Source organism: Lutra lutra, chromosome 16 (assembly GCF_902655055.1).
Source record: "Lutra lutra chromosome 16, mLutLut1.2, whole genome shotgun sequence".
NCBI lineage: Eukaryota > Metazoa > Chordata > Mammalia > Carnivora > Mustelidae > Lutra > Lutra lutra.
In genome coordinates this window covers 16,407,627-16,419,804 of record NC_062293.1, presented here as the reverse complement: position 1 = coordinate 16,419,804, position 12,178 = coordinate 16,407,627, and the positions used below count along the sequence as shown (strand labels likewise).

The following is a 12,178-nucleotide window of genomic DNA, read 5'->3' as shown; positions in this document are numbered from 1 at the left end:
CAAATTCCTCATATCAGAGAGATCATATGATAACTGTCTTTCTCTGATTGACTTATTTTGCTTAGCATAATACTCTTTAGTTCCATCCACGTTGTTGCAAATGGCAAGATTTCGTTTCTCCTGATGTCTGCGTAGTATTCCATTGTATATATATATACCACATCTTCTTTATCCATTCATCTGTTGATGGACATCTACGTTCTTTCCATAGTTTGGTTATTGTGGCTAGTTTTAACGATGCTGTTGTAATAGTGCAGACATTAACTAGCATAGTGATAGATTCAAGAAGTATCTGGAAATAATTAAATAGAAGTTGGTAATCATATTGTTTGCAGAAGTTAAGGAGGAAGGAATAGGATAGGCTGATTCCCAGGCTTTTCACTTTGATTATAATTTGACTCTTAGTTTCTGGTATATTAATTCAGAAACAATAGCTCTTTCAGCCAAATTTTACTTTGCATTACAGAAAATGGCAAGATTACCATTCAAGAATTTTTAACTAAGTTCTGCAATACATTAAGAGTTCCTAAAGACACAGGTGAGTTTTACTTCATAGGTATCTCCTGCCTATATCTGGAAGGGCAAGCAGTGGTTTTCATGTTAAAACAACACAGGATTAGAGAGAGCATAGATAAGTAAGAAACAATATGAAGATAAAACAATACAATATTGGGTTATATAATTTTTGTCCAAATTATTTGGCAAAGACTGCTAAGCTTTCCCTAAACTCAGAACTGTCGGTATACCCTAATCATGCTAGAAAATTACTGGATTATATAATATTCTCTGAGATTATTTGCTAGGTATACCTGACCTAAATTTATTAGAAAATTATAAATGATTGGAAAATAATTTTTAAAACTTTGACAAACCTAGCAAAGGGGATTTTATGCTTATCTTCTTTGTTTTTAATGTATCCTCAGCCACTGTCTTGACTACACTATTTTAGGACAAGTTTATGTTTATTACAATGTGACTTATATATAGTAAAACCAGCTATTTTAGGTGTACAGTTCTTTGAATTGTTGATAATAATGTCATGTAACCATTACTAAATAGCACATAGAATATATCACCCCAGACATTCCTTTGTGTCCTTGCATAGTCCATCCCTTCTCTGAACCTTCATCCCTGGTAACCACAGATATATTCTTTGACACTAAAGTTTTGTCTTTTCTAGAATGTCACATAAATGAAATCATAACATATGAAGCTTGTTTGAGTCTGGCTCCTTTCACGTAGCATATTATACTTTATATTCATCGACATTTTGCATGTGGTTTGTTTCATTTTATTGGTGAATATTATTCCATTGTATGAATGTACAGTTTATCCATTTAGCAATTGATAGACTATTGAATTATTTCTGGGTTTTGATGTTTATGAATGAAGCTTCTATAAACATTTATATACAGGTTTTTGTGTGTACATATATTTTCATTTCTCTTAGCTGAATACCAAGAAGTAGGATTGCTGGGATATATGGTAAGTGTGTATTTAAATTGATAGAAACTGCCAAATATGAATTTATGATAGATAACATTCATTTATGATAAGAACTCTCAACAAAGTGGGTATAGAGAGAATATACATCAACATAACGAAGGCCATAACTAACATTATACTCAATGGTGAAAAACTGAAAGCTTTTCTTCTAAGATCAGGAACAAAATAAGGTTGCCCATTCTTGTCACTTTTTTGTTTTGTTTTGTTTAGTGAAGTGCATTTGACATGCAAAGTTGTATTAGTTTCAAGCGTACATCATAGTAATTCAACAGTTCTGTGTATTACTCAGTTCTCCCCATGATAAGTGTAGTTACGATCTGTCACCACAAAATGGTATTACAGTATTAATGACTATATTCCCCATGCTTTAATTTTTCTCACCACTTTTATTCACAGTATTAGAAGTCCACTGAGGACAATTACATAAGAAAAAGAAATATAAGGCATCCAAATTGTAAAAAAAAGAAGTAAAACTATTCCTATTTGCAGATAACATATTATATACAGAAAACCCTAAAGGCCCTATCAAAAAAACTGTTAGAACTAATAAATTTTGTAAAGTTGTAGAATATGAAATCAATATAGAAAAACCAGTTGCATTTCTATTCACTAATAAGCTATCGGACAAAATATTAAGAAAACTATCCCATTATAATTACATCAAAAAGAATAAAATATTTAACAAAGGAGGTGAAAGACCTGTACACTGAAAACTATAAGACGCTGACAAAAGAAATTGAAGATGACACAAACAAATGGAAAGATATTTCATGCTCAGGGATTGGAAAGTCAAATATTGTTAAAATGTCCATACTACCCAAAGGAACCTACACACTTAGTGTAATCCCTATCAAAATTCTAACGGCATTTTTCACAGACCTAGAACACATAATCCTAAAACTTGTGTGGAACCACAGAAGACCCTGAAGCTCCAAAACAATCTTGAGAAAGAACAAAGCTAGAGCCATCCTACTTTCTCATTTCAAACTTTATTACAAAGCTATTGTAATAAAAACTGTATGTTATTGGCATAAAAACAGACATGGAAATCAATGGAACAGAACAGAGAGTGCAGATATAAGCCCTCGCGTATTTCGTCAATTTGTTCATGACAAAGCAGCCAAGAATAAACAATGGGAAAAGACAGACTCTTTGGTAACTGGTGCTGGGAATACTGGGCAGCTGTATGCAAAAGAATGAAACTGGACTGCTCTCTTAGACTGTGCACAAAAATTAGGTCAAAATGGACTAAAGACTTGCACATAAGACCTGAAGCCACAAAACTCCTAGAAGAAAACATAGGCAGTAAGCTTTTTGACATCAGTCTTTGAAAACATTTTAAAAACCCCAAATTTTGTCTATTAATACAATACCATAGGTAAAGTCAAAGAACAGATAACAAAATGGGAGAAACTATTTGCAATGTATATCACAGAAGAAATATAGAAAAATGGCCAAAAGTCATGGATATAGAAATAATTAAAAATTTATAAAATGGCCCAAGAACATATTGAGATGTTTGATTTTACTCATAATAAGAAATATGCAAACTAGGGGCACCTGGGTGGCTCAGTGGGTTAAAGCCTCTGCCTTCAGCTCAGGTCATGATCTCAGGGTCCTGGGATTGAGCCCCGCATTGGCCCCTCTGCTTGGCAGGGAGCCTGCTTCCCCCTCTCTCTCTGCCTGCCTCTTTGCCTACTTGTGATCTCTCTCTGTCAAATAAATAAATAAAATCTTAAAAAAAAAAAAAGAAATATGCAAACTAAAATTGAGATTCAATTTCTCACCCATTAGACTGACAGAAATTGAAAACCTTGACAACATATTCTGTTTTAGTTTGTAGAGAAAAAGGCATTTATCTGTAGCTCATGAGCATGTAAAATACTACCATTCTTTTGGAGGGAATTTGGCAATGTCTAACAAAACTGCATATGCGTTTACCTTTTGACTCAGCAATCCCACTTCTAGGAATTTTCCCTGAAGATATCCTGCACCAATGTGAAAATACAGATGCATAAAGTTATTCATTACAGACTTATTTGAAATTGCAAAATAATGGAAAATACTTAAAGTGTAAACCTTGGAGATTAGTTAAATAAACTATAGCTTCTATACTGTACAACTATAAAAAAGAATAAAAAAAAGAATTTCATAACAGTACTTTTTAATACCACTGCTTTTCTACCTTTCCATTATTTAAAGCTACAGATTTCCCTCTGAGCAATTTCACTGCATCTTACAAAATTTTATATTATGTTTTGATAATCACTTATTTAAAATATTTTCTAATTTACCTTGTGATAGCTTTTTGAAATGTGAGTTGTTTAGAAATGTACTAATTTCCAAATATTTGGATATTTGGATATTTTCTAGGTATCTTCTTGTTACTGATTTCTAATTTAATATACCTTGGTCAGAGAATTTATTTTGCACAATTTAAGTGCTTTTAAATTAATTAAGATTTGTTTTAAAGACTAGCGTGTGGTCTATCTAGGTGAATATTCCATGTACACTTGAAAGAATGTATATTCTATAGTTGTCCGTTAGTGTTCTGTAAATATCCATTAGGTTAGATTGTTTGCTAGTTTGGTTGAATATTCTAATTCTTACTGATGTTTATTCTACATGTTCTATTAATTACTAAGTGCAAGGTGCCCTTATCTGCAGCTTATTGTGGTTCATCTATTCCTCTCTTTAATTCTGTAAGTTTTAGCTTACTAGAAGGCTCTTGTTAGATGTACACATTTGGTGTTGCAAAATTTATGTATATGACCATAGGAGTTATGTCATGTACTTTGTCTATTGCTGTCTTTTGTCTTATTTTTATTGCTCCTCTATTCCTTTCCTCCAATTTCCTTACTTACATTTATACATTTATGTGTACTTATTGTCATGTATCTTATTTTATTTAAAATAAAGCTTTTAAATGATATTGCTAAATTATTTTACAGAGAGTTTATTAAATTATCCATAGGCAATATAAGAAAATAATTATTCTTGGTGCACTTAAAAATTTCACAATATAATTATCCATCTCTTTGTTTAGTTCCTTCAGTTTTTTCATTACACGTTTTTCAGACTCCATATCATTAAGTACATTCAAATTTAGAATTGTTATGTCCATCTAGTGGATTGAAATATCATTATGAAATGTCTCTCTTTATCTCTAAAAATTCCTCTTCACATAAGGTCTACTTTGTCATATTTGTATAGCTATACTGCTCTCTCTTGTTTAATGTTTGTCTATTATATCTCCTTTTTTTGAGGGGTTTCTTTTTTTCTAATTTAAATTCAATTAATTAATATATGCTATATTATTAGCTTCAGAGGTAGAGGTCAGTGATTCATCAGTCTTATAGAATACCCAGAGTTCTGTGAGAAAATGCTCAACATCACTAGCCATCAGGGAAATACAAATCAAAACCACAATGAGATACCACCTTACACCACTTAGAATGACAAAAATTAACAAAACAGGAAATAGCAAATGTTGGCAAGGATGTGGAGAAAGGGGAACCCTCTTGCACTGTTGGTGGGAATGCAAGTTGGTACAGCCAGTAAGGAAAATGTATGGAGGTTCCCTAAGATGTTAAGAATAGAGCTACCCTACCACCCACCAATTGCACTAGTATGTATTTACCCCAAAAGGTACAGGTGTAGTGAAAAGAAGGGGCATGTGCACCCCAATGTTCATAGCAGCAATGTCCACAACAGCCAAACTGTGGAAGTAGCTGAGATGCCCTTCAACAGATGAATGGATAAAGAAGATGTGGTGCATATACACAATGGAATATTACTCAGCCATCAGAAATGATGAACACCCACCATTTGCATTGATACGATGGAACTGGAGGGGATTATGTTAAGTGGAATAAATATAGCAGAGAAAGATAATTATCATATGGTTTCACTCTTAGGTGGAACATAAACAATAGCACAGAGGACCACAGGGGATGGGAGGGAAATCCAAAGGGGGAAGAATCAGAGAGGGAGATGAACCATGAGAGACTTTGGACCCCGAGAAACAATCTGGGGGTTTCAGAGGGGAGGAGGATAGGGGGAGGGGGTAATAGGGTGATGGGTATTGAGGAGGGCATGTGCTGTGATGAGCACTGGGTGTTATACTAACTAATGGATCATAGAACACTACATCAAAACCTAATTATGTACTATACAGTGGCTAACTGAACATTAAAAAAAAAAAGAATACCTATTGCTCATTACATCATGTGCCCTCCTTAATGTCCATCTCCCAGTCACCCCATCCCCCTACCTGCCTCTCCTCCAGCAAATCTCAGTTTGTTTCCTATGTTTAAGAGTCTCTTATGGTTTGTCTCCCTCTCTGATTTTATCTTGTTTTATTTTTCCCTCCCTTCCCCTACGCTCTTTGGTTTTATTTCTTAAATTCTATATATGACTATTGTCACCTATTTTAAATTATTTTAGGAACAGAGAGGTACATAGATAAATACAAATGCTGACTTTTAAGTATAATTTTATATATTAGAATATTTTTTTCCCACCTATCTTTAAAACATAAGGGAGATACATGAAAATTTCTCTCTAATTGGAGGTGATTATCCCTTCCCAGGAGATAAAAACCAATTTTACAACATCAACATTCACAAAAATGAACTTACAGCCATTCCTGACCTTAAGCAAAATTTAAATCCCATTGGAATCTATCTAACAGATGATAAAATAAAGGAGGCTTTGGATAATACTAATCCTAATGGTGAGTAATTATTTCAATTTAAAATAACAAAGTTTTAGTATTTCAGAAGTTTCACTGTATATGCTCAAGAAGATATATCCCTTTTACATCTTTAAAAAGAAAAATTGAAAATGTATTTTCTTTCAATTGATGGGTTTGTATTGAAGGAATTGATTTTCAGAGTCTATCTCCTATAACTTTATTTTAGTTCTAATCTGCATATCATGTACATCACAATAGGATTGCCAGTCCTCCCATTATTTTTATGTTTATAGTTCTGGTTTATAACATCAAATGGTCTTCTCTACAAGAAAATCTAAATTCTTTCTCTTTTTCTTTTTTAAAAAAAGATGAAGTGGTGAACTTTAAGGATTTTATCAGAACATTGACCAAAACTGATGAATTTATCGAGTGCCAAAGTAAGTATGGAATTTGAAAGGAATATGAAAAAAGAAACTTCATTTTTTGGGGTTGGTGTATATATAGTTATGTGTGTGTATAAATTATGTGTATTTTTATATATACTTTACCAAGCTCCTTTTTTTCTTTTTCTTGTTTAAACAGAGTTGATGTGTATATTTTTTAAACTCTAGGTTTTTAAACATATGAACACATAATTTTCATACCATAATATCCTTTTTTTTTTCTTTAAGATTTTATTTATTTATTTGACACGGAGAGAGGAAGAGAGGGAACACCAGCAGGGGGAACGGGGAGGGGGAGAAGCAGGCTTCCTGCTGAGCAGGGAGCCCAATGCGGCACTCGATCCCAGGATTCTGGGATCATGACCTGAGCCGAAGGCAGATGCTTAATGACTGAGCCACCCAGAAGCCCCTATAATATTCTTGAATTACCTTTTTTAAAAGATTTATTTATTTGAGAGAAAGTGGGGGGGAGGGGCAGAGGAAGTGAATCTTTCCAGCGGACTCCCTGCTGAGTGAGGAGCCCCACCCCTGGCTCTGTCCCACATCCCTGAGATCCTTACCTGGGCCAAAAAACAAGAATTGGACACTTAACCCAACTGAGCCACCCATGCACCCCTTGTATTACTTTTTTCTCTTTTTTCTTTATTATTGCTGACAGGTTTATCCATTTTCTTATCAAAGTAATTGGATTTTGTTTTTTAAATCACCTCTAGTGACTTTTGCTCTCTTCTGTTCTTATTTATTTCCCCATTTTATTATTATTTTTTTACACTTACTCTATAGTTCTTTGTCAAAAACTTAAGCTAAATGCTTAACTTTTTTCAGTCCTTTTTGAAATTTCAACACAGTTCTATCAATAAGACACTGAAAGAGCCTTGGACCACAGACATTGAGATTGAGAATTATGGTCCTCAGTCTGGGGTTTTAAAATGAGTATTGAAATCAGTGGATTCTCTCTAAATTGATCTGCACTTTGAATGCATTTCCATCACTATCTCAGGATCATTTTGGAAGGAAACTTGACAAAATAATTCTGTATTTTTTTTGAAGATTATAGGTCTATGAATAGCTAAGACCCTTTTGAAAAAATAATAATGAGGAAGTTGCTTTATCAGATATTAGTACATATTACAATGCTATTTTATTTTTAAAATTTTTTTATTATGTTCAGTTAGCCACTGTATAATACTTCATTAGTTTTTGATGTAGATTTCAGTGATTCATTAGTTTTATATAACACTATTTCAATATAGTGTTACAAATAGACCAATGCATTATAATACAGACCAGCAGAGACTCCTGTTAATGGGAACTTGGAATGTAATTGAGATGACATCGTCAGTCAGGGGGTTAAAGATATTTAGTATATGATTTGAGAAAATTGGCTTACTATGTGGGAGAAAACAGAGTAGAATCCCGCTTCATACCATATAAAAAAATAACCTTCAAGAATCAAATGGATATGAAAATGAATCTCAAGGGTAAAACTATACAACTGATGGAAGAAAATGTAAGGAAAAATATTGTGCCTTATGGTGGTAGATCCCTTCTTAAAAATACTACTCCCCCAAAGCGCAACCATAGGGTGAAAAAGGATGTAATTACATCAAAATTAAGGATTTCTGCTTAATGAAGAACTCTAAAGTATATAACAGACTGGAAAAAGATAATTACAAGATAATTAACAAAAGATTAATATCTCAAATATGAGGAAATTCTGCAAATCAGCAGTAGGAAGAAAAAAAAAATCAATTGGAAAAATAAGCAAGGATCTAAGGAGTCAGTACAGGAGGTGAAGCCCAAATAGGTAAATATATATATGAAGAGATTTGGAAATACTCACGAATTGCTGGTGAGTAGGTAAAATGGTACAGCATTCTGGATTGCAATCTAGCAGTACTTGTCAAGTATGCATATTTCTTATGGCCCAATAATTCTTTTTTTTTTTTAAGATTTTTATTTATGTATTTGAGAGAGAGAGACATACATAGTGAGAGAGGGAACACAAGCAGGGGGAGAGGGAGAAGCAGGCTTCCCGCTGAGCAAGGAGCCCAATGTGGGGCTTGATCTCAGGACTTTGGTATCATGACCTGAACCGAAGGAAGACGTAAGGCCTGAGCCATCCAGGTGCCCCTCAATAATTCTGTTTTTAGATAAATAACCCAGAGAAGTTTCTTGTTAGAGACATGTTCAAGGGTGTTTCCTGCAAAACTATGGGAGGATAAAAATGAAAGCAACGTAGACCTCCATCATCAGGGAAATGGTTGAATAAAATATGGTCCATACATATTACACACCATAACAATAACTAGATTTACATTTGCACCAGAGAGAGACCTCAGTAATAATGTGGTTCCATGAAGAAAGGAAAAAATAGAATAAATGAATAACACACAATGCTTTATATGTTATATCAACTATTGAATTGTTGAACACTCCATCAAAAATGAATGATGTCCTGTATGCTGGCTAACTGAATTTAATAATAAAAAAGAAACATTAAAAGATAATTTTTCTTAAATGTTCAACTCATGAAGCTTACAAGAGACAAACAACAAAACAGCAAAAACAATCTCCCCAAAAAGTACTAGTCAGGAGCTAACGAAGTTGAAGGTAGAAGTTAGTGAAACAGAACACACACACAAACACACACACACACAAAAGAAATTATCCATATAACCAAAACCTTGTTCTTTCAAAAGATTGACAGAGAGTGCTTTAGGAAGTACGATGAAGGGAAAAAAATAGGGAGGACATAAAAAAGAAGACCGTCATAACTTGGATACAAATGAGATTAAAATATATAAATGAATAATACTTAAAACTGATTAATAAATCACCAAGTTGTTGGCATCTCATCAACAACACTGTCATTATCTCCAAACATTTGGATGAAGACAGAAAGGGCTGCTTCCCCCACTTCCCCAATAATGGTGCGGTTTTCTTTGGGGTCATTTTGATATTTTGTTGTTTTTGTTGAGCTTCACGAGTTGAACTAATAAAATATTTCAGCATTTCCTGTTTTTGTTTTTAAGATTTTATTTATTTGAGAGAGAGAGAGCGAGAGCGAGCATGCAAGAGTTCACAGGCAAGGAGGTGCAGCAAAGGAAGAGAAGCAGGCTCCCCTCTGAGCAGGGAGCCAGAGGAGGAGCAAGCGTTTCTTATTTTTTAATGCACGCATTTAAACCTATAAATTTTGGGGGCTCTCAGTTTGGAGCATATTTCAGAGAAGCAAAACCCTCAAGACTGTTTTCAAGAAAATGAATACATTTCACCCAAATCAAATTGTGATATGCTTATCTGGATAGACTGGCCAACTAATATCTTTACGTTTTGTCACTTCTCTATATAGAAATAGAAGATGCATCCAACATTGTTAATAGTGTCTTTGATGGGAAAGTTGAACTTAAAGACCTTTTATCTGCCTTGGAGAACCTGGAGAAACCTTTAAGTGAAGAAAAACCTGAGGCGTCACTGAACTCTGCAACAGATGGTGAGCACTTGAGTTACCTCACAGGTTTCCTGTTTAGAATACACACGCTCACACAGGCTTATCTTTTTTTAAAGAATAATAATGCTGTATATTTAGGAAGGTTGTTATAGAACTGATGTGTAAATCTTGGTCACTGTGAACTGTTAGAACCCTTTTGGGAAGCATGTGGATAGTCTTTATTTAGAGAAGACGAATAGAAGCAAGCATTCTTGTTATCTATGTTTCAAAACCAGATACTCCTTTATTAGATTATGATGGTCACAATAATAAATACGATAGAACCCTGCTCTTCCATTTCTCCAACTCTGGATTCCAGAGATAGGATAATTCTTAAAAACAGAGCTCCTCCAATAAATGTGATATTTACTGTGGCATTTTTCATAAATGCTGTTCACCAGACTGAGGAAATTGCCTTCTATTCCTTGTTTGCTAAAGGATTGAATTTATATTTGTTTATTTGGTTTATCATGAATTTCCCAATTTTTATGCATCTGTTTAGATAGATCATAGGGGTTTTTCTTATAATCTGTGAGTGTGGAGAATTATGTTAATTTTAAAATATCAAATGAAACCTAAAATTTGGAAAAACCCATTTTGTTCATGATATATTGTCCTTTTTATGTAAGTATTTTCCATTCATTTAATTTCACTTTTCCTGTATTCTTATTCTTCTAAAGAAAAAAAGATAAATTTGGAACCATGTGAGGGAGACTAAAATTTGAAAAAAAGAAACAGAACTTCTAGAAATTAAAAAAGTAATAATTAAAATTAATTAATGGACAATAATGTCAGCAGATTAAACATAGGTGAAGAAATATGAACTGCAAAATAGTTTGAAGAAATTATACAAAACGCAGCATAGAAAGATAGAATACAAGAAAGAGGCTAAGAGGAAGGCAGAATGAAAAGGCTACTTATTGCAGGAATTGGTTTGAAATATATATGTATATCAGACTACAATGTTACATACTTTACACTTACATTATAATTAATATAATGCCATATGTCAATTATATTTCAGTAAAGCTAGAAAAAGAAAAAACGAGTAGACATGATATATATCCATTCAGGGAAGAAGAGACAGAATGGTTGCAGAGAAAATATTTGGAGAACTATAGCAGAGAATTTTCCAGAACGAGAAAGACCTAAACCTACCAATTAAAGAAGTCCAGTGAATCCCACATAGGATGAAAGGAAATCCATACATACATAAGTTTATCATGATGAAACTGCAGCCTACCAGAAGGAAAGAAAACCTTAAAGTAGCTAGAGAGAAAAGCCGAATTATCTGTAAAAGGAATTTTTTCTTATTCTTGATATTTTCTCTGGGTATTGAAATCTAGAGAAACATTTTTGTAAGTTGAGGATAAACCCCCCAATTTGGGAGAACCTAGGCTTTGTCAGACCTTTGAAAATACAAACTTAAGTTTGTCCAAAGTTTTGTTTTGTCTTTGGCAAATACTCTGGGTGAAAAACAGTAACCATGTTTCTGGATTACAGCCTTCAATTGGTTGTTAGTCTGGAAATTTCTTACTTTCTTGGCAGCAAATTGATTTAAGGTAATTTTAAAGCAATAATTTTACTTAAAATTTTTAGTCCTTTTTAGTAGAATGGTTGATCCAGATATCTAGGTTAATTCATTACTGGCACCCTCTCCAATTCTAAGGTTGCACCATAATGTGGGAGATAAAGGAGCTTTTAAAACTCTCTTGCATCCCTGAAACAAAGAATACATTATATGTTAATAAAATAAATAAATAAAAAGTTAAAAAGCAAAACAAAAACAAAAAACCTCCCTTGCATCGTTTCTACTGACACCTAAAGTGGACGGAGCCTATGGTAATCCTGCATCTATGGGAAGGGGTTTGGGAACGGGGTGCTCCCACAGGGCAGTTCTCATTCTTTCCCATCAGACTTCTAGTCTCTCTCCCCCTCGGCCCTCCTAATCCCTCCCTCTCTTTCTTTCTCTCTGCTTCTTTGACTCAGGAGAAATTCTTCCTCGTTATTTAGGCATTTGGTATATTTTCTTCAACAACTCCA

The 12,178-nt window shown here is 33.7% G+C and overlaps 1 protein-coding gene across 1 annotated transcript in view; it reads left to right on the top strand.

Annotated features, from left to right (window-relative positions):
* The window catches only part of EFCAB13 (EF-hand calcium binding domain 13), a 136,794-nt gene that overhangs the window by 98,281 nt on the left and 26,335 nt on the right, over positions 1-12,178 (top strand). The window contains 4 exon segments of the mRNA XM_047707365.1: positions 467-538; positions 6,098-6,241; positions 6,571-6,639; positions 9,998-10,138. Coding sequence (XP_047563321.1) covers positions 467-538; positions 6,098-6,241; positions 6,571-6,639; positions 9,998-10,138 — 426 coding nt within the window.